Genomic DNA, 26036 nt, shown 5'->3' on the forward strand with positions numbered 1-26036 from the left:
CTCTAGGACCAGGACAGTACGGGGATGATCCCTGGAGAAGCACCACAGTCCTCACTTTTCCCACCACATCCTTATGCACACCTCAAATTACACTTCCATTTTATTAAAGTTGATCCAAAAACATACCAATAAATAAAAGAAATTCCCAACAGTTCCATGTCTGGAGGAGGCAGAGAGCAAGGGGGTGTCATGGCCACACACCCCAGCTCTGTTGCTCACCCACTGCCAATACAAGGGACAGTGAGGGGACACAGCCTTTGGCACTCCACCTCCCTGAACCGGATCCTTATGGAAAACCAGCCCCGTGGGGTGGGATGGTGACGCTCCTGGGGACGTCACCTGGACTAGGGCCGGCAGTACAGGCGCTCCATGGTGGCCACGCTGACCTTCTGCTGGTAGTCCTCCATCCTGTCGTTCAGCTTCTCGTAGAGCTGGGAGAGGCAGGAGTCACGCGGGGTCCCACCCCGTCCCTCCCCCCGCTCCCATGCCGGTGCTCCCGGTACCCACCACGACGCTGTTCTCGCTGGCACTGCTCTCCCGCAGCGCCTGCAGCAGCTGGTCTATGGCAGTGTAGGGGAGCCACATCGTGGGGGACGCCGGGGACAGAGGCACCTGCAAGGGACAGGAACCCTCACATCGTGTGCCCGAGGAGCATCCCGCCACATCCCAGCAGCGGCTGAGCTCACCTCGATCCCAAAATACTGGTGCCCTTTGCCCAGCACGGCATCCACGTACTCCAGCACCAAATCCACGGCCTCCTCCAGCAGATCGTAGTTCAGGTACAGGCGCAGCAGCTCGGCAGCATCCACTTCCTGCCAGGAACAGGGAAACTCAGCCAGGGAATGTGACCAGGACTGGGACCACGCTGAGGGAACCTGCTCTGAGCCTTGGTACCGGGCACAGAGCGCCTGGCAGGTGTCCATTGGAGTGAGGGTGATCCTGCAGCTCTGGGAAAGCTGGAATTTTGGGGACAGCTGTGTGCCTGTTCTCACCTTGTAGCTGTTAATGAGCCAGTTGGGCAGAGGTATCCCGTGAGCCAGGAGCTTGTTGATGACGCAGCGATGGTACTGGCTGTTCTGGGATGGGTAACGCTCCAAGTAGGATGACAGCAGCCTCCAGGCTTCATCTGTGGCACTGCAAGGAAACAATTCCCCGTGGAACAAGTGCCAGCAGCTCCTGCCCCGTCTCTGAGGCCATGGTGTGCTCCAGGTGATGTGGGGACAGGGTGGGAGCACAGCTTCTCCCCACATCCTGTGCCCACTGTTCTGGCCTTAGGAGTTTTAAGGAGCTGCGACCCTCTGGATTTGCAGAGCTCCTGTCTCCAGATCCTCCTGAACTGTGGAGACAAACCTACCTGGACTCCTTGGTGGTGACCAGGGCTGAGAGTTGGTTGGCTGCCAGCCAGTCCCAGGCCTTGGCCTGTGCTGCTTCTCCTCCCAGCTGGAGCTTGATGCACCTGCACAACCAAAAGCCACGGAAGTGGGTCCCTCCAGAGCCCAGCCCCTTCCCACCAGCATCAAAGCCACCCCTTACAGGACTATTCCCAACAAACAACACAGCTGGACAGGCAGGGCAAGCAAGTTCCACACCCAAGCCCCCAAATCCCTGCAGCCCCAGGGTGGGAGGGCACCCAGACATACTTGAAGGTGAGCCCCTCAAAGATGGGCGTCAAGGGCAGCTTGAAGGTTTGGCACAGGGTGATGGCCGAGTCGAAGAGCCCGGCCCGGACCAGCAGAGACACTGTTTCCTCGGGTGTGGAGTTGCCTGAAGGGGAGGAAGAGCAGGTAAAGCCTCCCCAGTAACACCCCAGGGCCTCGCCCTGTGTTACTCATGGAGAGATGCAGCAGCAGGGTGCCAACAGCCTCCAACAGCCTGCAGCAGTACTCCTCAATCCATGGCTGGAGGCTTTCCTGGCCTGCAGAGCATCCCATGAGGCCAGCAGCCATCCCTGAAGGGGCTGGACAGAGCAGCTGTGACCCACAGAGCTGTCCCTGATGGAGCACCAGCTGGAGAGGGACACAGGTAGCAATACATGATAGGGAAATAGGGATATAGGGAATAGGGAAATGCTGCCGCTGATGAGAATCATTGAATTGTTAAGGTTGGAAAATTATCCCCAAGATCATTGAGGTTAGAGAGGGGACAGCCTCATCACAGGCCTGCAGCCAAGCATCCATATTCTGGCAGCACAGAAAGTGTGGCACTCGGCTCCCTGCGTCACCACTCTGCCCTCAGAGCAGCTGTTCCATCCTCTCCCTGCAGTCCCGCGCTGGGAAGTCACCTCCTCCTGACATTTAGAGGGGAAAGAGGTGGAGATGTTGTGTAACTTGTACCAGAGATACTAAAATACTTCAGGTGGGAGAGCTACACCTTTCTGCTTCCCAGAAAGGAACTACTTTCATAACTTTTTAACGCTGTTCCATGGAGCAGGATTGTCCAGGAAAATAAATTATTCATCAATTAAAAAGGTTGGATTTAATGATCTTGGAGTTCTTTTCCAACCTTAATAATTCTATGCTTCCATTATTTCCAAAATGCCTTTTTTTTGTCCCAACTCAGAAGCTCATCCTACCCCCAATGCAGACCACCAGAGCTTGAAAAAGACCAAAAAAAAAGATGGAAAACTTAGAATTGGTTCTCCTGACGTCCATCTCAGAACCTGCTGAAGTTAGTGGCTGGATTTCATGGTAGGGATGGGAATTTGATGGTCCCTGGAAGCTTCTAGGTTTGCCTTTGGGACAGACAGAGTGGCTGCACGCCCCTCACCTGCCACAGCTGCTGCTGACACGTCGTGCTCCACCAGGGTGAGGCGGATCCGCGCCAGCAGACACTCCCTCTCCAAATCCTCCAGCTCCAGGATCTCGATCTGCCGAGTGGCTGGAACAGATGGACACTGGGCTCTCAGTACTTCAAAAAGGGCTCTCTGGGCACTGTGCACAATGTCATGGAACCATGAAATGGTTTGGGCTGGAAGGGACCTTAAAACTCATCCACTTCCGTGGACAGGGACAACTTCCACTATCCCAGGTTGCTCCAAGCCCCGTCCAACCAGGCCTTGGACACTGCCACGGATGGAGCAGCCACAGCGTCTCTGGGCAACCTGTGCCAGGGCCTCAGCACCCTCACAGGGAAGAACTTCTTCCCAACATTCCATCTAGTCCCACCCTCTGTCAGTCTGAAGCCACTCCCCCTTGTCCCAGCACTCCATCCCTCATCCAAACCCCCTTTCCAGCTCCCTTGGAGCCCCTTTAGGCACTGAAGAGGCCCTGAGGTCTCCCTGGAGCCCTTGTAAAAGCATCTCTACACCCCTCTGCCATCCTAAGAGGATTTGTACCCCAAAAAGCACCAAAGGAATGATCAGGATTTGCTGACTCTTCCCTGCTCCCTTGACTATGCTTATGTCCTTGACAGCATTGTCCTGCTCCTCCTCCTCCAGATGTTAGATAATATTTGGGAACAGCTGCTGCTTTGCCTGCCAGGAACACGCCACCAAAAAAAAAAACCAACAAAAAAAACCTCTTCAGAAAAAGCAGGTTTAAAAATACCTGACCTTAAATTTTCCTCCTGGAACACTGAGGATAACCTGATCCCACATCCTGGGCTGTTGCAGACACAGGCAGACCTTATTCCCCACAGGATTTCCAAAGGCACAAACAGCCCTGAAAAACTAGGAATTGCCTCAAAAAGCTGGTTTTGTTTTAAATTACAAATTACTTCCACTCAAAAAAAAAGTGCTGTCAAGGCATCAAGCTGTTAAAAGCAGGCACAGGAGCTCCTTGGGAAATAGCTGTTCCCTTGGGGAAATCACTGTATTCCTTGGGGAAAAGTGGCAGCGTGCTGTTGGGAGACACTGGGATTATTAACGACCCTAAAATCCCACAAATATTGATCTGGTGGAGGCAGGAGCTGCCCTGAGCCATGTCCCAGCTCCCATGGGAGTTGCAGAGAGGCTGTGGAAACTCCAGAGGCATGGGAAGGACCAGGACTGGGCACTTACTGGGAACAGCCATGCACTCCCCATCGTGGCTCCTCTTCGGGGACGCTCCCGGGCGCTCGTACTTGCAGGAAAAAAGCAGAAAGAGGATTTATACCCACCTGGTTTCTGAAGGATAACACACTGATAGGATAAATCCCAACAAGACCTCTCCATTTCAAACCAGGGAAGCTGTGCAGTCCCTTGGGAATTCAGGTTACTTTATCCCTGGCTATCAGGAACATCAGGATCAGGTGACCAGGCTGCAGCCACCACCTCCCCGAGCCCTGACTGGGATTTGAAATACAATCCTTGTCACACTAACTCTCCTCTGGACTCGTATTCCAGCTGTTCACACTCCCCAGAACATTTGCTGTCTTCAACACAAGGTGATATATTCCTGTATCTACCCACCAGTTCATTCCCAAAAGCCCCCCCACTTCCCCCCCGCCCCAAAAAGGGGGGAATAGCACAAGGATGATGGATAGGGATGATGAGCTGAGCAAGACCGCTGGTCACAAGCAGCAGATAAGGAGTCCAACATCTCTATTCCCATCAGAAAGGCTTCTGGAAGCTCCTTTTCAGGAAGCTCAGCATCCTTACCACAGCCCCAGAGGCTGGCTGCACTATCCAGGCGTACTCCGGGCGGATCAGCCGCAGGCAGTTAATGGCAGCCAGGAAACAATTCCCCTGTTTCTGGAGCCCTCGGAGCGTCCGCACCTCCCTGCCCAGCCGCATGCCATACTCAAACATCACTGTTCCAGCTGCAAACAGGGAAAAGCCATCAGCCTGGAGAGGCCACACAGCTGGCAGGGGCAGGGAGGTGCCATCCCAAGCTTCACCTTTCCGGTAGTTGTGCCGGTACACGTGGAAGGCGTAGAGCAGCTCGTAGTAGTTGTGAGTCATCAGATCCACGGCCCGAGCGTGGGACTCGATGATCCCAACGACCTGCAGCACACAGAAGCTCCAGTGGGTCCATAATCCCTTTAAAGGGAAGGTTGTGCCTCCCCCGAGCCGTGATCCCAGTGCAGGATTACCTCATTGTGCAGGTTCACGTAAGGAAATTCCACCAGGTCCTGGAGCTGGGATCGCTCGCAGAGAACCACCACTAGCTGGCGTAAGCAGTCCAGCTGCCTGCAGAGGGAAGCACAACCCTTTGAAGGAGCAGGAATAAACCCAGGAGCAGGAACAAACCCGGGATTTAAGCCACAAACAACCACTTCGTGACAAGCTCCTGCTTCCAGATGAGCTCTGCAGGTTTTTTCCTGGCTTAGAACCAACTCAAACCGTCAAGTTTCTCTTGTACTGGAAACAGAGATCCTCTGGAAAGGCCCCTCAGGAAGGCAGTCTCCCTCCCTCAGTTAGTTAAAAAGCACTCCTATTTCTCCCGTTATTCCGATATTTTTCTCTGCTAGGATAAAGCTTTCCCTACCCAGTTCACTTTCCAAACTGAAAACTCAACACTAAATCTTTTTATTAAAGTAAAATCAACTAGGCTCCTACATGCTACACACATGATCCTTCAGTCTCTTCCCCGTTTTTCTTCCTCCCATTTTCCTCTTTTGGGAGGGTGCCAACCCCAGGTGCCCTTCAGATGAACATCCAAAAATGAACTCTACATTTTAAAGCCACCTCTACACATTAACTGAACACAGCAGTTATGCCCTCCCCTAAATTGTCATTTTCTTTCAGTTCCATGGAAAAACAGGACCATGGACCTCCACAACAAAGGCATAAGCCTGTCACCTACCTGCCTGGATCTGGGTTTTGTGTTAAGGCTACATAGGCTTCACTATTGTGCCCCAAATCCAAGTGATGCTTGAAGATGCAAGTCCTCAAAGTAGCCTGAAAACAGCACAAATCAGTTATAAACCCAGCAAGAAATCCCTGTGGAAGAGATTCCTGAAGAAACAGGGAAAGAAGTGGCTGTACCTGGCTTCTCCAGTCGTCTGCTGATTCCATGATGGCCAGGGTGGCCAGCTCGATGACCAGCTCTGGCAGACCCAGCATCTCCAAAAGGCGAAGCACCTGGAAGGCAGGAGGGTTTGTTGTTTTTATTTTAGGAGCTGTTGCTGCCCCTAGAGATATTTAAGGGATTGGACTTTTAAGGGGAATATTTGGTTAAATCACACAGATCTGGATGAAATCCCAGCACAACAGGACCAGGTCATAGCTTCTCTGGAGGATTCACCTCTGTACATGGGGGATTTCTGAAGCATTTCAGCATTAATGATTAGTTTTCTGGATCCTAAATCAGGGAATCCCTCAGCAAGAGCCCAGCTCCAGGTTTGCACCCTGCCTGAACCACAGCATTATGCAGAAGATAGATGCTATCTCAGTTTAAACATACTCATTTTAATTTGCCTCAGAGCTTAGTAACCCTTGCCTTAGGCAGCGCCTTACATCAAGCCTGGACATGTCTGGATTCTGCTTCCAGGATCTGGATTTCATCCTGCTTTTTTCTGCTGGATAACAAAGTCCTTAGCTATTAGGAAACCAATAGGTGGAAAGTACCTAAATTTCACATACTCAGCTTGTCATTACCCCCAAACAAAGAAAAGAACACGTTTCCTATTCCAAAAGCTAAGTTTTCTGAGGCTGAAGTCACTTCCCACAAAGCCAGGGATCCAGCAGGAGCTCCCTCTCCAGTGTGGAAGGACTTGGGGCCAGTTTACCTGCTCAGCACTGTACCTTGTTGTAGTACTGCAGGCGTGGCGTGGAGACCACCTCGCCCTCCTCGGGCTGGATCAGCCTGTCCAGGAACTCCTCTCTCCCCACCTCAGAGGCAGCTTGGCAGAAGCAATCCAATGCCTGGAATCAGAGCTGGAATTAGCTCACTGTCCCCTCAGGGTGACTGGTGCACCTGCTGTACAGGTGAGGGGACAATACTGCCTGTCCCAAGCCTGTGAGATCTTCCCAAGAGCAGACGGCACCATGCCGCTCCAATCCCATCCTTTCCAAGGAGGCATAGCTTGGGAAGGATGTTTCCTGTGCACCTCCCCCTCCCAAAGAAAAAGGTCCCAGAGCCTGGGAAGGAGATGAGGGAAGGCCTCACCTTGTGCCCTTCCCCCATGACGAGGTAGCACCTGCCCATCATGAAGCAGCAGGAGCCCATGTTCACGTGGCACCATGGCTGCAGCAGCCGGATGTATTCCTACAGGAGAGAAGGAATGGGAGTTTGGATCCAGCTCAGCACTTGCTGCTGATCTGCAGGCAGCCAGGACCAGCAAGATTTTGGTGGCTCCTTTAGCTACTGCGCTCAGACAAATCCTGCTTCTCCAGCTGAGGGTTGGTCTTTCCAGCCCCAAAGTCCCTTGGATGCACTGATCATGAAATCCTGGAATTATGTGGGTTGGAAGGTACCCCTTAAGCCCATCCATACCCACATCCCTGTGAAAGGCAAGGACACCTTCCACTAGACCAGGCTGCTCCATGCCTTGTCCAGCCTGGCCTTGGACTCCTCCAGGGATGAGGCAGCCCCAGTTCCTTTGGGCAGGCTGTGCCAGGGCCTCAGCTCCCCCACAAGGAACAATTTTTTCCAATACCCCACCTAGCCCTGCTCTCTTTCAGCAGGAAGCCATTCCCCTGTCCTCTCAGTCTAGGTCCTTGTCCAAAGCCCCTCTCCAGCTCTCTTGGAGCCCCTTTAGGCACTGGAAGAGGTCCCCAGGACACCCTGGAGCCTTCTTTTCTCCAGGCTGAACATTCTCATCTCTCCAGAGCAGAGCTGCTCCAGCCCTGTAAGGGGGAGATATCCACCACATGTTCCTGGGAAAAAAACTGCTCTAAACATCTCCAGTGTCTGTGTGAAGCACCTCAGAAACAGCTCCCAACACACCCCAAAATCACAGGATTCTTCCTACATCCTGTTGCAGGGAACTGCATGGGAAATGTGGACAGAACGTGGAGGGCAGAGCTCAGGCTGCAGTACAATGGGCAAGGCAGGTGCTGGAAGGGGAATACCTGTGCAGGAGAGGGCCAGCAGCCAAGGAAGCACATGGATTACAGCATATGGGAGGGAGTGCCCATGGCACTGAGGGCACACACAAAGTGAGATGACCCAGCCTGGGCCTGTGCCAGCACAGCATCCTCGTCATCCTTGGAGGAGCAGCCATGTCCTGCTAGCAGGGCCGTGGGACTCAACAGGAATTTGGAAGAGAAACCAGGACTTGGAAGTCAAGTCACCTCTACAGGTGCACAAACCACCAGCACCTCTTGCCTCACCTTTCCTGGCTGTGAGGCCTCCCAAAGCCACGTGGAGCCTGGATTCACTCCCTGGATTAGCAGCTACAAGGGATAAATCCTGCTCCAGCTTGTCACACACAATGAGCAGCACTGAGAGGTCTGGCCCATGTCCCAGGCCTCTGCTCTGTCACCAGACTGCCCCTGTGCCCGCCTGCTCCTTGCAAGGAGCCTCCTGTACCCCACGGTTTGGGTCACCATGCTCACAGCAAAGCTGCTGTTATCTCCCCGAGGTCAAGGCACTTAATCCAAGTTTCCGTGACTGACTGGGATCAGGGAGAGGAACAGAAGGCAGTGGGGAGGAGGAGGAGCCAGGCTCTGCAAAGATAAAAGCCTGGAGGAGACACCAGTGAGGCGAAAGAAATGCGAGGAGATTCAAAGCCTGCACATATGCCAGGAGGGAGAACGATGCTGCTCCAATCTTGGCATTTCCTGGCTCAAAAGCTCTGAAGAATTGAAATTCTTCTCTCAATTCTTCTCAGCAGCAACACAAAAGGAAGCAATTCAGCCCCCAGGTATGAGGGGCTGGGAGGATAAAAGGTTCTGCTGGAAAACAGGTCGCCACTAACAGCCTGCCTGGCCCTGGTGCCTCCAGGAATGCCCAGATAAAGCTGCAGATCATGTGGAGCTGCAGACAAGGAATTGTGCAGGTCAGAACACAAACACAAGCAACTCCAGCTGCCAAGAGTACAGGGAGAAAGGTGGAGGAACAGGGATCTGAAATACAGCAGCCTAAAACCCCTGGAAATCAGGAGTTCACCATCCCTGCGACTGGGATGCCAGGAGCAGCCAGGGATGGAATGATGACAGGTGTTTCTCACACTGTTTTTTTTTATTAATAAGGACATTTAAGAAATAGATGAGTCCCTTCTGGGCTGTAGAAATCCTTCTGAACCCAGGTCCCATGGGCAATCACAAGCAGAAGTGGCACAGGAAAGGCTGTGGGCACAGCAGCAGCCAACAAGCTCTAGGATTGCTGGGATATTTAAACAGGCTCTGCAAAGATGTTTCAGGAGTGTGGTGTCACACAGACAAGCCCTGGGAGAATAAACTCCTCCACGGGAAAGGGAATAGCATAAACCTGAGTATCTGGATGCTCTTGAAAACAGATGAAAGAGAAAATGCAGAAGATGAGTCCCCCGTGGCAGGGGAGTGGAATGAGATGAGCTTTAAGGTCCTTTCCAACCCAAACTGTTCTGGGATTCCACAATCTTAAATCACTCCCCATCAAACACTCTGTGGCATTGTCTCAGCTCAGAGAACAGTGATTAGGGGTGGTGGTTTTAAACTGAAACAGGGGAAATTTACATTGGATATTGGGAAGAAATTCTTCCCTGTGAGGGTGGTGACACTGACACAGGTTGCCCAGAGAAGCTGTGGCTGCCCCACCCCTAGAAACGTCCAAGGCCAGATTGGAGAGGGCTTGGAGCTACCTGGGATAGTGGACAGTATCCTTGTCCATGGCAGGGGATGGAGCTGAGTGAGCTCTGAAGTCCCTTCCAACCCAAACCATTCCAGGATTTCATGACTAGGGGAAAGCAGAACTCCAGCACTTGGAAAGATGATGTTTTAGGGAGTTTTCCAGCACCTGTGAGAGGGTTGGCATGATGCACTCACCTGGAGCTGGGTGTACTGACAGCTCCCCATCAGGCACTCTGGGAAGAGGAAGCTGGGATTGCTGGGCCACCTGAGCAGAGGTTAAGGAACACAGGAGAAGCCAGTCTGGAGAGCTTGGAGAACTAGTCTGGAAGCCAACATGCCTCTCATGCTCCATTTAGTGGGGGGAAAGGAGAGAAGATTAAGCTGCTCTTTATACAAATCATTATTCTGTAATAAGATTTATCCATATTAGAACAAAATCACCAGTACATCTAATCCCCAACTCCTGTTACCCTTCCAAATCCCCCAGCATCCCTCCCCACCAAGTCAAGTAGTGAGAGCTCAAGGGCTTAAAGTCAAAAACTCAAATCCTTTATCGTGCACCTAAACAGGATGAAATCTGTGAAATCTTGAAACACCCACAAATCCCATTAACGCCAACAACCTCACTCCTTCAGGAGGTTTGTCTTGTAAATTTGGGGGTGCAAAACTGATTTTGGAATGGCAGGAGGCACAGTGGCAATGGACTCGCAGCCAAGGATACAGGAGAGGCAGAAAATCAGCCACTATTGAGGTGATAAGGTGGGGCCAGTTCAAACTTGTCTCAGCCAAAGAGGTGTTTGGTTGCAGGAAGAGTCGGGATATGATGTGTTTTCTGGCCACTTCCTGAAAGAAGAGCTCCACGATTGTCTGAGGACCAGATACTAAAAGTACAAATTAAATGAACAGTGAGTAGAGAGCCTGCAGGAGAGATCCCAGGTTTTCCACCCTGTCCTGTGCTTGTTAGCCCAAACAGCACAGATTAAGCAAGGGCAAACCAAAAGCACGTTCCACACTCCAACTTGTTTGGTTTTGGATTTCTCCTGCCGTCTGGTTAAGTCAGAGGGAGCAGCAGGAGATCAAAGTGCTCCATCCTGCAGTGTTTATTAACCACAGCTCAATTAAAACACACAAAAAAAGGGCTCTGCTCCATCTCCACTTGTTATTCCCAGTCCAGCTGCAGCTTTCCAGCACGACAGAGCTGAGGGAGTGCTGAGCTGGCTGTTCCATTCCCTCCCTCTTCATTCCAGCACCCCAAAAATCCCCCCTTGCTGACTGTTCCCAACGCCTCTCCCTGAGCTGCCACCTCCTTCCCTATGTTCCACATATTTCTCCCCAAAGAACAGTGGCCAAACAGGACTTTCCTCACGAGCCAGCCAAGAAATAACCCACGACACCAGCACACACAAAGGATGTTTTCAACTTCCCTGACATTTCCAGCTGCCTCCTGCACCCAGAGTCTCCATCAGGGAGAGCTCGGGCTCTGAGGATCACTGATGTCACAAAGTGGAGGAAGCTCTTTCCCAGCTCACACGTGGCACTGCTGCCTGTTTGTCCCAGATTTCCCCAGCTCCCTCTGAAGTATCTCAGCCTCCCAAGTGCTGACTAGTCACAGCAGGCTCTTACCTGCATGTTTCCTTCCCATCCCCGTTCACCTCCTCCCTCTGGAACCACTTCAAGGCCCACATTTCCCTAATTAAGCAGCCTTATATTCTCCCAATAAAAAACTAACCCAAAAGTTACATCTTTGCAGCAAAACTTAAAAAAAAAAAGATGAACCAAATATCAGCTGCAATGTTTTTGGGAGGTATTTCCACACGTTTTGAGTGAGGACTTCTACATTTTCTTGCTTCCCTGAGCTGCTGCTCTTGGTTGCTGTAGGGTAAAGGCTGGAGAGCAGGACAGGTTGGATGGAGCAGGCTGCTCTGAGCAACTCCAGCCAGTGGAAGGTGTTTCTGTCATGGCAGGGGGTGGAACTGGATGAGCTTTAAGGGCCTTCCAACCCAAGCCATTCCAGGATTCTGTGACAGACCTGGTCTGAGCTACTACAGCCACGGTAAAGTACACAAGGGGTAAGTTTGGCTGATGCTGCCAGGGTTAGAATGACAAATTATTTGCTCAGTGAGGCATTTCCATCCTTCTCAGGCTGAGAGTAGAATCAGAGTTCAGTACTCCAAGATCCTTTGTTGTTGTGTTTTGGTTTTTTTTGTGGACAGCCTGACAAACACCCCCACTTAAATCAGGGTCATTCAACCACACAGTCCATTAGCTCCCCGCATAAAGCACTTCCCTCAGGTGGCAGAGACAGGCTTAAATAACAGAAAGGGAGAGTTGATGATCCGTGGACACCTTACCCAGTTTGTGTGGTGTCAGAGCCGTGGTGTCTGCTAGCTCCAACACAGAGAGATGCTGCAGATTAGATTCCCTAGGGAAGAAAGGAGCCATCAGTGAAGAGACAACAAAACGCCTCCCGCTTTAACTGTGCTCATTGTTCAACTCCTACAGAGCACAGAACAGCGAGGCCTCACAGGGCAGATTTAGCACAAGGCAGAGTCAGCTCCCAACATGGAAGGGGAAAAAAAAAACCCTCCCCAGTGCTCCTGGAGTGATACTCCCACAGCAACCACCTGCTTTCCACAGCAGGAAGGGCACTTCAGGTGGATTAAGGAGGACTCAAAGGCAGGTCAGGCAGACTTACAGCGTGTCCACAGGGACGTCGGAGGCCAGGCACTGGCTCGCCCAGCGGATCAGGAAGTAGGACAGCAGCAGGGGAGAGGTGCGGTGCAGCAAGTCCTGCTGAGACTGGAAGAGCTGTCCCCCTCCCAAAACCATCTGCAAGGAAAGCCCAGAGCTTGGCACACTTGGAGCAACGGCAGGACAAGGGCAAACAGAGAGGTTTGTGTGAGGCCCAGCTTGTCCCTTCTGCAAACAGCAAGGTGCTCAATAGCCTGGCAGGAACTCAGCCCTCCCAGGGAACCAGCCCCACATCTGGAAGTGTTCAAGGCCAGACTGCAAGGTGCTTGGAGAAACCTGGCCTACTGGCAAATGCCCCTGCCTGTGTGAGGGGCTTTAAGGCCCCTTCTAACCCAAAGCACTACAGGGTTGTTGTCCCTGAGACTGAAATAATGGCTTTGCTGCAGAGATCATCTCAGGGTCTCCATAAGCTCCAGCCAAGAGTCACAGGAGATGAAACAATCCGAGCTTTTGAAGGACACAGGTACATCAAGGTGGGAATGCAGCAGGTCACATGTCTCATGGTCTGGGAGAGCCCAGCTCCACAGGGCACCTTGCAATGCACCTTAAATGCTACCAGGATAACCTTATCCAGGAAAAAGGGATTTATTTTCAACCAGGAAACTCCTGGCTATTTCTAAGTAAATAATATTGGTTTAAACAAGGCTGTCCTTGTCTGGGGACTTGTTCTGCATCGCTGTGTTCATCCAAAGCAGCAGCACCATGCCTCACCTGGCCTCAGGCCTGATGGGACAGACCCAGACCAGTCCATCCCACCACTCCAAACACGGCTGCCACCATGGGAGCTGTTTGCTCTGGCTGAAGCAGCTTCCAAGGGGCTGAAACAGCACACCCTGGAGTGTGCTGCCAGAGAATGGAGCTGCCATGACTGCTGGGAGAGGGACAGGGGACAGCTGGAAGAGCTGCATGTGTGCTGATTCACACAGGAGGCTGGAATCCATGCCCTCTTCCCACAAATACAGCTTGGCTTCCTTCTTCCTGCATTCGTAGAGGAATAAAGGGAATTAGGCTGCTTTGCTTAGGAAGACAAAAGCAGCAGGAGGAGAGAGCGAGACCTGCCCAAGCCTCGGGCTAATCCAACAGCCTTGTGGGAAGAGACAGAGCTCCACCCTGCACCAGCAGCAGAACCCCACAGATTCCCAGGTGCCAGGAGCTGTACTCACGGGGTCTCCGAGGCGCAGCAGGAGCTGCTGGAGGATGAGCAGGTCCCGGCAGAGCAGGAAGCGCACGGTGCAGATCTTGGCCACCGCCCCGCAGACCGCGTGCGCCGCCGTGCTGCTGCCAAACAGCTGGGACAGGCTCATGCGCAGCGCCAGGTGAGGAGCTGAGGGGAAAACCACGCAGGTGAGGCAGGAGCCACACAGGCAGGAACCATTCCCAGGATAGGAACAGTTCCTAGTGTTTCCCAGAAGCTGGTGAAGAGCTTTCACCTCTTTCCATGTCAGCGTCTGTCTCGTAGTCCATCTCTCGGATGAGCAACCCGATGGCATGGATGGGGTTCCTGATCTCCTGCAGTTTGCTGTGGATATCCTCCATCACATTTTCCCTGCAACATCAGAAAGATCCTCAGCATCATCATGAACAGCAGCCCGACGTTCCAACTGAAGAGGGCTCCCTTACACTCCCTTCCAGTGGGGATCAGTATCTGATCAGCCTGGACATTCCTTACTGGAATCCCTGGCTAGCCTGTGAGTTTTATTACAGAGCCTGCAGGGACCAGTCTATTTATTCCACTCCCTCAGGCTACCAGGAAATCACAGCCAGATAGTTGGCATTCCACAAGGAAACAATTTTGGTTAGCACAGGAACCACACAGGACCACAGGCTCTGACCTTTCCCTACTGTCTCCAGGCACTTCCTTTCACACCTGACAGGAATTTGTGCTTCTTCTGCTGGGTGGAAGACCCTGCTAGCAACACCAAACCAAGGTCCCCATCCCTGGAAAAGTCTCCTGCAGCACAGGGCAAGGAGCCCACACATCTCAAACGCCCTTGGATGTCAAGCAGGGACAGCTCTGGACAATCCCAGCTCAGCCACTCTGAGAAGCTTCTGGAAAACACATCTCCTTACGTGTCATTAGCTATCAAGTCCTCCAGGATCTGCTCTGCAGCCTTTTCTGGAGGCTGGAGGCGGGAGCAAGCCATTTCCATGATGAATGCCATTTCCATAGAAATTGATTCTCCGATCAGGCGAAGGCACTGGACAAGACAGACAACATCACGAGACATCTCCAAATCTGCAATGAAAGAATCTAACTGTGTATTTTCCAAGAGATTTCCAGAGGAAGGTGGGAGGACCATGCAAAAGCCAGTTAGTTCAGCTCCTATCACCAGTAACAGCAGATGGGTCCCAGTTCCTTATGCCAAACCTTCCCCAATAACAATGAGGCTGAATTAAAGCTCAGGAGTTGACAAGGGAAACATTTGGGCTTTATTATTCAGAAAATAAAAAATGATGCAACAATAAAAGAATTAAATTTCCTCCAAGGGATTTTTTCCATCCACAGGTTGAAAGAAAATACGTAGTGCAAAAAAATATATCCTGAAGAAAATGGCTCAGCTCGGGTGTGCAATCCTTTATGGGTCAGATTTTAAATTAAATCCCATTTTTTGGGACCGTGACTGTTTAAAACAGCCAGGGAAGGAACTGCTGGGGCTCCTAAATCCAGCCCAGGCCTCCAGCTTTCCTTCCCTCTGCTCCACAAAAAGCTCAACCAAACAGATGACGATCCCACTCTATAAAAATATATAAAAATCACTCAAGCATAAAAGTGGAGCTTAGGTAACATTTTCCATTGCCTTTTTCTTAGTGAAATGGCATTCCAGGGCCAGCAAAGCTCAGAGGGCACTGTGGTGACAATATTAATGACATGTTTTCCATACTCTGGCATTCACTTCCTGGAGACAAGGAACAGCACGGTCCCTCTCCACAGCTGATGTGAAAACATTTTGTAAATCCTGGAACAGTTTGGGTTGCAATGGACCTTAAAGCCCATCCAGTCCCACCCCTGCCATGGGCAGGGACACCTTCTACTATCCCAGACTGCTCCAAACCTTGTCCAAGCTGGCAATGGACACTCCCAAGGATGGGGCAGCCACAGTTTCTCTGGGCACCTGTGCCAGGGTGTCCCCACCCTCACAGGGAAGAATTTCACCTAACCCAAACAATTCCATGATTCTATTGGCAGCCTTGACAGTATTTGTAATTGCTGGTGTGAGCATGATGGCAAGTTCCACAAAATAAGTATCCCTGCAAAGCCAAAATAAAACTATCTCCATGCAACTATGGATCAGGAGCTCTTCAAGGGATGTCTATGGAAGCTCCCACATCTGACAGGAGGGAAGAAACTCCATGTATTCTCACCTTCAAAGATGGCAGCATCATCCTCAGTCAGGAGGTGCTCGTTGGAGAGGAGATAGAGATGATCAACCAAGGAGCAGGGCACAAGGAAGGACATGGAGCCCTGAAAGGTGAGGAGAAAGTCCTTGAGCTTCCCAAATCCTCTGGGGAAACTTGTCCAGGGAATCTCACCACCACCCAGCCTCACCTTCTTTAGCAGGCACACCATGCTGGTGTAGGGGTTCAGGTGCAAGGCCAGGGGCCTGGAAAGAGCTTCCTGGTACTGCAGGCAGCAGGCATAGAACTTGGACCAGAATTCCACCTGCAGCTGCCAAAATTCCTCTGGGGAGCACTCGTATTCCGTCACACTGCCCTGGAACTGGTGGGGGCAAAACAAGGAATAGCCAAGTGAAATAAGAGCAGGATAAAACAAGAGAATTCAGGCCCAAAAAGAACATAGGGATCTCTCAAGTATGTCTCCTCATAATTTATATTTGGAAGGTAATCCCTCTATTTTGGATTATCTTCCAAAATGATGAGCAACCACTCTGCAGAGTGGTGGGCACTACATGATGGGTGACCAAAGTGCATGCAGGCAGCAGAGACAGAACAGCCAGGATTCCAAAAAAACAAGAGGGAAAGGAAACCCCAGGCAGGAAGGATAAAGACTTGTACTTTTTAAAAAGTTACATCCTTCCCTTTGGAGAAACCAAGGTTCAGGGTCACCTGGCACCTAAAATATCACAACACCATGTACAACACAATATCCTGGAAGGAAAATCCATCTCACCTCATTTTCCACAGCTAAGGTGACCTCTTTCCTTAACTCATCCCACGTCAGATCCATGTGCCTCTCAGTTCCTTGAGAAAAGATCTGCAAAGCAGCACAACAAACTTGGATTTTAAGGCAAAATAAAAGTCTCACCAAAGGTTCAAGCAGCACTCAGTGAGGTAAAGCAGGACAAGAGCACCAGCCAGCACTTTGGAGGATGGAAGTGTTAAAAAAAAAGGTCTGGATGCTAAATTTGGAACACATGGATGTGTGGCAGCGTGCAACCACCACACCTCAAGGGATTTAAAATCTGTGTGATGTGGCATTTGGGGACATGGGTTAGTGGTGGTCTTGGCAGTGCTGGAGGGAACCATCAGATTCCTCCCTGTCAGAGAGCTTTTCTGACCTGAGTAATTCCATGACATATCCTGACAAACAGCACCACGGGGTGCTGAGTCCCCATTCTCCTGGCTACATCAGCAGGAATGAAAAACAAGCTCAGCAACTTGCTGTGCTATCCAAGGGGGGAAAAAACCAATTATCTGGATTCTAGGTTTCATCTCCATTCTCTGTGGGCACACAGCAGCTGCAGCACAGCCCAGCAGCCACCAACTCGCTCCAGGGACTCCCCATGAAAACAAGCCTGGCAAGAGCTCCAAGGAATCCTGCTGCCTCACATCTAAAGGGACAGGAAAAGGATGAACAGAGAGCATCCCAAATTCCCTCTCACTTACCTGCAAAGCCTTTTGGATAGCTGCATTAGTGAACCGGCCCGGCATGAAGAGATATTCCAGGTAGATTTCCTGCAAAAAGATCATGGCTTAAGGAAGCTCAAGGATGAGGTCAACATTTAAGCTGCTGTTTATGGTCTTTACTCCCATTATCAACGTCATCCCCTGGATCTGTGTTTCTGTCCACACCCTGCTCCAGCCTGGGATCAAAAATGGCTTCCTGCACATCCCTGACTTTGTTTATTCCCATTCTCCCCCCTGAGTGACCTCGTTATTTTTTGGTGCTGCTCTACAGCTGGCTCACCCTGGGGTCCTGATCCTGCCTGACCGTCACCTCCTCCTCAGGCAGCGGCTGCACAAACACCTGGTTCCACTGGCCTGCAACGTTCCTGGAAGGAAACAAACCTGGAATCAACTTGGCATCCACCTGAACCAAACCTGTGGCTTTCATCAGCAAAACCAGCCCTCTGGGTGTGGAGAAGGAGGTTTGTACAGGGACAAGGGACAGATTTTAGCAGGAGAGCTTAACTGTGGCATTCCTAGCCATAAATTGATGGAACAGGTTAGAATCCTTCACTTAAATGAACATCCTCCCCATCCCACAAGCTCACATGCAACTCCCAGGCTGACCAGTAGCTTCTTCTCATAAAATTTGCACACTCACAGCATTCTTCATCCACTGTTCAACTCCCTGGCTCTGCACCAAGCCACCCTCTCAGCTTTATTTCCAGGGATGATCCTTTCCCATCACCATCTCCCCAAAACATGTTTTTTTCTGGAAGGGACCACCTGGTTGTTTTGTAAGGAGCTGTGTTCCCTCTGCCATGCTCAAACTTCACTTTCAGCAATGCTGCTGCCTGGATTTTTACATTTTCTATGTTCCAGCAGTTTGAGTATAAATCTGTAAGTTGAGGAGCTCTGTCAGGGTTTCCCTGCAGTTATCCCAGTGATCCATGCCCAAAACTCACTGCTCAAAGTTGATGTATTTCACAACAGTTTGGTTCTCCTCGTTGTGCCACAGTGCCCAGATCTCAGCTGAGGTTAAGGCAAAGTCAACCAGAGTCTCCTAGGAAAGAGGGAAAGAGCCAATTTCCTTTCTTATCCCCAAATTAGAGTACAGCAGAGAAAGGTGGGTACTTAACAACAGCAAAACATTTCCCTGTGGAATTGAATAGTTTGGGACTTGTTCAGTCTGGAAAAGAGAAGGCTTTGGAGTGAACTAATTGCCCCTTCCAGTACCTGAAGGAAACCTACAAGAAAGATGAAGAGGGACTTTGGACAAGGGCTTGGAGTGATGGGACAAGGGGAAACAGCTCTAAACTGAAAAAGAGGGGATTCAGATGGGATATTGGAAGCAATGGTTCCCTGTGAGGGTGCTGTGGCTGCCCCATCCCTGAAAGCATCCAAGTCCAGGGTGGACAGGGCTTGGGGCAATCTGGTCTAGTGGAAGGTGTCTCTATCCACAGCAGGAGGTTGGAACAACAAGATGAGCTTTAAGAGGTTCCATGAGCCATTCCATGACTCTGTGACTTAAGTCCCAAAGTCCAGGCCTCTCCCCACTGGGGGCCAGCCCCCAGCTCTCACCTGTGAGGAGAACAGGGAGGAGATGTGGTCAAGGCTGTAGCGGTTGCTCTCAGTGCTCACCAGCTGGAAGACACAAAACTACAAACACACCATAAATCATTTTCTGAAGGACTAAACCAACGTATCTCATGGAATATCATCATTCCTGTCTATCTCCCTGCCTGGTGCTAGGGGTAACAGAACCTAGAGGCCAAGAGGGGTGAGCTGAGCACACCACTGAATCCTCTGCACAGACATCCTGGCTTCACCCTTCTCCCCAAGGACACTCATGCCTGCATGGACCCAAAGGACTCCCAAGCCTATCCACAAACTAAACTTGAAAAAGTCTAAGACCACCACACCCAGCACCACCAGTGACCACAAGATATGGGAAAAGGAGGGCATTAAGGTGGGAAAGCTCCAATTCCACAGCCGCAGGCCCAGCTCTGCATGCTCTTCCCAGAGCAGAGGACTCGTGGGACAGCAGCACTCATGTTACACACTCTTGTTCTGTGTAGGAATTCCCTGGAGAAAGGGATAAGCTGTCCAACAGATGAGCCTGGTTTGTGCTGTCCTTCCCCTCCTGCTAAATTTATCATTCTCCACAAAAAGTTGTCCCCATATTGCAGAAGCATCCACACACTCCCAGGAGCCTGGTGTAAACACACCACCAGCACTTCCCTGCTTTTAGCTCCTTTTGAACCTTTCCTTTTCCCACGGCACATCCGTGCTTTCAGAGCAGGAGGTAAACAAGTGAACTAACCCTCATGGATCAGCTTAGTCTCACAGGGAATTCCACTCCCAGAGCTCAGGCACACATATCCCCCAGCGCTGTGAGGGGAAAAAAGTTTATTTAGAAACCACCGATCGCTCCACAGGGTCACACATGAAACTCTTCCCTACTTCTTGCCTTCCAAACCAAATTCCTAGGGGAATGACTCCTCTTCCAGCAGCCTGAGGAGGCCGTGGCTCCATACCTGCCCTCGCTTGGGAGCGTGCATGTAGACTCCCAGGTAGAGGCCCAGGGCCTGGGAGAAGGCCAGGCGCAGGCGGTGCCCGGTGCCAGCCGCCAGCCGCAGGTCCCGGCTGACCGGCATGAACTCCAGCAGATCCGCCACCATCAGGCACATCTGATCCTGCAATGACACCAGGACAGCAGCTTAGGAAACACTCTGCATTGGGGAACTGCTCCTCTCCTTCCCCTTCCAGACAGCATCTGCCCAGAAATTCCCACAACAATGTCAGTTAAGGTTCCATAATTACCTGAACCACTCCTTGGCCTCTCCCAGCTCACCTGGGCCCCCTTCCCACGGGCTGCCAGAGCCCAGGCATGTAGGATAAAGCTTCCCCTCCCTCCCACAGCACATTCCAGTGCCACTGAGCCGTGAAACACCGTGCTGCTCCATTAGCTCTGGCACTCAATATCTGGAGCAAGAGGCTTTTATTAACTTCCTATTGACAAAGACACTTTCATTACTGCTGAAAGCAGGAGAAAATCCATTTGGGATGGCTCCTTGGGCCTCAAAGCGCTCCTGCCTGCACTCCCAAATGCTCCAGTAGGTCTGGAAACAACCCTTATCCCTGTGTATGGTGCAGCTGAGAGGCCACACACACATTGTATGAGGATACACAGAGTATCACCATACAACATCAGAAGGTTTCAGCCCTCCCAGAGTATCACCACACCACTTCAGAAGGCTCCAGGGCTCTGCCCATACAGAGCAACACCATCTCACCTCAGAAGGCTGCAAGCTCTGCCCTGCTTGTCCTCCAGCCCAACCTTTCATACCCCTCATGCTCATGCCCTGCACCTGTGTGCCCTCTGCTCCCTTTGGGGTTGCTCAGTAACACCTCAGCTCCCCATGGCTCGTTACCCTCAGCACTGCTCAGCTGCACCCACTGGGGGTGAGCTCAGCCACAGCCCCACTCCCATCCCCACACACTGTGTGCCTACAATTTCCCCCCCTTTTTTTCCTCTTAAATAAATGCTATGTCTACTATTTCTCTACAGGGCCCTTGCAGAAGAAATAGTAAACTTGGTACAAGTATCTCTTTTGTAGGTTCCACCAACCCTGGAATGCACCCCTGTACTGGCCTTGATTCACTCTCTAAACCTGCATATCATTAAAAATCTTTATACTTACATTTCTAGAATATTTACAACATCAACAGCAACATGTAAGAATAAGCCAAAGGCCAAACACCAGGATATTATCAAAATCAACAGCTATACAATTAGCAATACAACTTTTAACAATATCAATAATTAAACAGCTATATAATTCCAAGTTATAATCCTTTTACAATTGTTAGTAACAGTGAGATCAGTATAGAATGGATAAAATGCAAGCACAACCCTTTGTCTGCATAAAATGTAAATATGTTTACAAAACTAGATGTAATGTGGATAATATGCAAAGGCAACCAGCCATTAAAAAAAAACAAAACATAAGAACAAATTCCAAGACAGAACATTGCCTAAGCTGCAAACAAAGCACAGCAAAATAGGAAACACTGGGAAAAGTTAAGCACAAGTTACCAGGTTGGTTAAGGGCCCTGTCATTTCCACAGCTGGGCTCCCTCATGCCATTTCCATTTCCCCAAACAAGGATGATTATTCACACACAGGATATGGAATCACTCCATCCAGGCACCGTGTTCTGAATTTCTCCCTCTGGGAAGCCTGCTGGTAGCAGTGCTTGCACTCAAAGACAACAGGATCCCCTGAGCCACAGTAAGGGCTCGACTGGCTGGATGACTGTGACTGGGTATTGCTCTTTTCCACAGTATTCCTAGCCAGGGAGCAGCTCCTTCCCAGTGTGCACCCTGGGATTCCAGTGTCCCCTCCACACACTGTACTCTGAGGTTAGGAGTACTTGGGTCTTTCAAATATCCCAGTTTACAGCAGGATTCAGTAGAGTCACCTGATGTGGAGTACAGCTTGGTTTATTCAATCATTGTTTCTGCCCATTTCTTCTTCTGATGTCATACAGGCCACCAGGCAAACTGGGGGGCTTGTCCACTGCCCATTACACAGGTGACTGTTGAGATCTTTTCAAGATGTAGAAATTTGGGCATTTGTCTTCCACAGTGTCATCTTGTTGATATTCTTGCAAGGGGAAGAAAATAAGCTCTCCACTTTGAATAGCTGGAGGTGTTCCACATCTCCCAGCTTGTCCTTTGCATGTTGGCAGCTCTGTCCAGGTCCCATAGTCTTTTCCCAACTTCTTTCCAAACACTGAACACAGTACTTGCAACAGTCCTAAAATCTCCTGACTTTGCCCACAGTAAAACACTACAAAGGGCACAGCCAGTAGTCTCAATGCCTTCTTTTCCATGTGGATAAAACACTCTGTTTTTCACTTGGTAAGTTATTTCCCATTATGTCCCCAGCAGCTCAGCCATACCCCAGGTGTCAAAATCACTGTGGTCTGGTCCAGGCAGCTTCTCCCACTGCTCTCAGCACCAGGCTGGGTCTGTCTCCAGCTGTACCTCACCCTACAGCCCAATCCCAAATCACATCAGGGTCACCATATGTCACAGCATACACCACAGCACAAGCTGCAGGTGAGAGGGCCACTACACAGAGCATCACCACACAATATCAGAAGGCTTCAGCCCACCCAGAGTAACACCACACCACATCAGAAGGCTCCAGGGCTCTGCCCATACAGAGCAACACCATCTCACCTCAGAAGGCTGCAAGCTCTGCCCTGCTTGTCCTTCAGCCCAACCTTTCATACCCCTCACGTTCATGCCCTGCACCTGTGTGCCCTCTGCTCCCTTTGGGGTTGGTCAGTAACACCTCAGCTCCCCATGGCTCGTTCCCCTCAGCACTGCTCAGCTGCTCTGCACAGCTGCACCCACTGGGGGTGAGCTCAGCCCCAGCCCCACTCCCCATCCCCACACACTGTGTGCCTACAGGAATGAGGCTGGGCAGGAAACCCCTGGCTTCACAGACACTGCTCCAAACACACCCCATGACTGCTCTCACATGTTATCCCAAATCCCAGTGTGGAGAAGCCACAGTCACACTTTAAAGGGAGACAGATCCATGCCAAGCACTCACCTGTGATTCCTTGGGCTTCAATTTGCTCCCCCACCCCAGGCTGTGCTCACCTTGTAGGACCACATCCGGAGCTTGTGGTCCTGGCAGAGGGCAAACAGGAAGGCATCGTGATCCAGGCAGTGCACGGAGAGGCTCACGGGCACATCCGAGGGGCCGCCATCACCCCTGGAAAACATGGGCTTACATCAGCACCTTCAGAGAAAATCCTCCATCCCTGGGATTGTCCAAAACCAGCCTGGACACTGGTCCAGTGGAAGGTGTCCCTGGCCTAAGCAGGGGGTGGGGCTGGATGAGCTTTAAGGCCCATTCCAACTCAAACCATTCCAGGATTTCACGATTCTAAAATCATGGCAGGTGCACAGATCCAAGGCAGTGGGGTTCCTGCACTGTGCTTAAATCCAAATAAACCAGTAGGTGAGATCAGGAGAAGGGAATGTTTCAGCACCCTCAGAGCAGAGGATCCCACCACACCAGTGACACCCAGTTCTTCGCTTGCTTTGGTGGAACTGAAGCACATTCCCAATTCCCCATCCTAGCCTGGTACTAGCAAAACACAGGCGAAGGATCCAGAGGGGAAAAAGGATCCAAGCAGCCCCCAGCACGGATCCTGCCAGCCCATGACAAGGATGCAAGAAGCCAGGAGCAAGGATCCTGACAGCTCCAAATGATGCCTTAAGTTTTAGCTTTCATATTTTCCAGATTCCATACTGCATCAGTATATAACTCTGAACTTTACATGAAGCATTAGCAAGTTCTCTTCCCAGTTTAGTCAGACAAAACAATCCCTTTCCAGCCTGAGAACCAAGGACACCACTGCAGCTTCAGGCCCAAAAAGTGTAAACAGCAGCAAACTGAGGAGAGCAATCCGGAAGGATCCATCCTGCCAAATCCCAGGCTACACTCCCCAATGCTCAGTCACTCAGGGCTTCAATGGACTCACTCCCAAGAAAAAGGCCCTGGGATTCAGCTGTGCCCTCTAAGCCACCCTAACAATCCCAACGAGCATCCGTGTGATCCCCACGTAACCTCTGCTGGTCGGGAACACGCCTGGCTCCTCAGCACCAGGGCAGAGTAATCCCTAATCCCTGCTGGCTCTGAGCCACATCCTGGGCAAATCCTGGGAGGCCAATTACTGGAGAACATACCCACAGACACATGGAACAGCAGCACCTGCTAATCCAGCATTCCACTCCCAGCTTCCGTACTCTGAGAGCTCCTGTGACCCTTTTTTGGGTGGAGTATTTATAGGTGCCTGTGTGACTCAAGCTAAAAATTCCAGGTGAGGGGATCCAAAAGCCCAAATCAGCTCAGTTTGTCCATCTCCTGGCACTCACCTGATGGCAGTTGGCATCCAGCCCGTGAGGAAACGCTGCACCACCGAGCTCTGCTTCAACTCCACGACAGAAACACTTCCTGCAAGGACAAAGAGAAAATTAAAAATGAAGATTAAGTAAAACTCCAAGACGGGAAAGGGGCTGTGGTGCCCAATCCTTACCAGGAGCATCGGGAGGAGGCAGCTTAAGGACAAAGATCCCTCCTGAGGCAGAGGGAAGGGCGAAGAGAGCCTCCCCCTCACTGCTCAGCCAGGCTGCAGAGGCCACGGAGTTGGGAGCCAGCCCTGGCACGCTGGGAATCACGTAGTAATTGGAGGGATCCCTGATGTGGATTTTGCTGATATCTGTAAACACGGACTGCACTTGGCTCTCTGTGATCAGCTCCTGTGGGGAAACAGGAGAAAACAGCCTCAGGTTGTGCCACAGGAGGTTTAGGGTGGATACCAGGGAGAATTCCTTCATGGAAGGGGTTATCAGGCACTGGAACAGGCTCCAGTGGTGGAATTCCCATCCTGTGTGGATGTGGTGGTTTGGGACATGGGTGGCCTTGGCAGTGCTGGACTCCATGATCCTACAGGATTCCATAAAACACCAAATCCTGAGCACACATACCTAAGGCACAGGAAAAAAAAAAAAAAACAAAACAGACATCGATGGAATGGCAACTGCCTCCTTGATAAAAAGCATTTTTCCAGTAAAAAACCTCTGGCATAGCTCAGAGAAAACTGCTGGTGACACATCCCAGGAAGAGCAGCTCTGCCACAGCACAGGATCATCCCTTGGGAAAGCTCTCTGGAGCTCTAAAAGCAGGAGGGAAGCTCTCCAAGAGAGGAGAGGATCCTGGTAAGAAGGAGGGAGAATCACGGAATCCTACAATGGTTTCAGTCAGAAGAGACCTTAAAAACCATCCAGTTCCAACCCACACCCATGGAAAGATGCTAAATGTGATATAAACCCTGCCTAGGATCCATCTGCCACACGAAATACAGATTCCCAGACAAAAACAGCCTGCAGCCTTCTCAGCTGAGGGGAAAAAATACAATGCAGCCAGAAAGGGCTCTGGAAACTCTGGAAAAGCCGAGGCTCATTCTCAACAGCAGCTCAACTCCAGTGTCACGACACAGGCTGGACACCCAGCCAATTCCTGAGCAAAACACGGCAAAATCCCCCAAAGCTCCGATGTATTTTGGGTCTCCCAGCCCCTCCCGCGGCAGCACTCCCGGCACTCACGCTGCGGTAGAGGCGGGCGGGGTGCGGGAGCAGCAGGCGGTGCACGGTCTGCGCCGTGAGCAGCAGCACCACCAGGTGACTCTGCACCTCGCACAGGTGGATGCCGCCGGGCAGCAGCGGGCAGCCCTGGATCCGCAGCCGCACGGCGTTGTTCAGCAGGTTCACGTCCAGGGACTCCTCCACCAGCTCCGCCGTGTCCCCCGACGTGCTCCTGCGGGAACAGAGGGGCACGCCTGAGCACGAGGAGGGTCGGAGAGGGGGGAGATGAGGCGGATCCGAGGGACGGGAGGGTTTCAGAAGGGCGAGGTGTGGGTGAGGAGGGTCCAAGCGAGGCCAGGCGGGCGGGGGCGTGCGCTCACCATCGCACCCAGCGGTTCCTGGTGGCGGCCCCGAGCTGCGCGCTCTCCTGGTAGCAGAAGCCGCCGGCGCTGTCGCTGTAGCGGCCGGCGGGGAGCGGGGCGACGCCGGGGGGCACGAAGACCAGCTCCTGAGGGGATCGCGGCGGGGCCCGGCCGGCCGCGCTCAGCTCCAGGCAGCTCCGCGCCGCCAGAGCCGCCGCCATCTTGGGCCGCTGCCTTCCCGCCTCGGCCGCGCGGGGCGCGACGGGAAGGGG

General features: G+C 51.6%; 1 protein-coding gene across 1 annotated transcript; it reads right to left on the minus strand.

The window, feature by feature from the left end:
• Window positions 1-82: 82 nt before the first annotated feature.
• Window positions 83-26030, minus strand: NUP160 (nucleoporin 160). The gene is made up of 35 exons (XM_064425536.1): window positions 25783-26030; window positions 25424-25634; window positions 24355-24577; window positions 24194-24272; window positions 22910-23024; window positions 19768-19926; window positions 18812-18889; window positions 18196-18293; window positions 17532-17616; window positions 17231-17299; window positions 16515-16598; window positions 15933-16103; window positions 15749-15848; window positions 14456-14621; window positions 13816-13931; window positions 13549-13709; window positions 12330-12463; window positions 11986-12056; window positions 10356-10515; window positions 9830-9899; window positions 7029-7127; window positions 6665-6784; window positions 5906-6001; window positions 5724-5818; window positions 5011-5107; window positions 4816-4921; window positions 4577-4737; window positions 3998-4058; window positions 2767-2877; window positions 1641-1764; window positions 1355-1456; window positions 993-1134; window positions 687-812; window positions 508-612; window positions 83-431 (listed from the first exon to the last, which is right to left on the minus strand). Exons 1-35 carry the CDS (start codon window positions 25983-25985, stop codon window positions 345-347), a joined length of 4185 nt encoding a protein of 1394 aa, XP_064281606.1. The 5' UTR covers window positions 25986-26030; the 3' UTR covers window positions 83-344.
• Between the last annotated feature and the right edge of the window lie 6 nt (window positions 26031-26036).

Source organism: Passer domesticus, chromosome 6 (assembly GCF_036417665.1).
Source record: "Passer domesticus isolate bPasDom1 chromosome 6, bPasDom1.hap1, whole genome shotgun sequence".
In the NCBI taxonomy this organism is placed as follows: Eukaryota; Metazoa; Chordata; class Aves; order Passeriformes; family Passeridae; genus Passer; species Passer domesticus.

Bases quoted from the DNA above. Each gene is read 5' to 3' on its own strand.
- NUP160 (XM_064425536.1), bottom strand. From the start codon at position 25,985: ATGGCGGCGGCTCTGGCGGCGCGGAGCTGCCTGGAGCTGAGCGCGGCC. The intron at 18,294-18,811 runs GTGAGAGCTGGG...CCTCTTTCCTAG, and splicing joins CCTCCCTGTTCTCCTCACAG to GAGACTCTGGTTGACTTTGC. The intron at 432-507 runs GTGGGTACCGGG...TGCCTCTCCCAG, and splicing joins CCAGCGAGAACAGCGTCGTG to CTCTACGAGAAGCTGAACGA.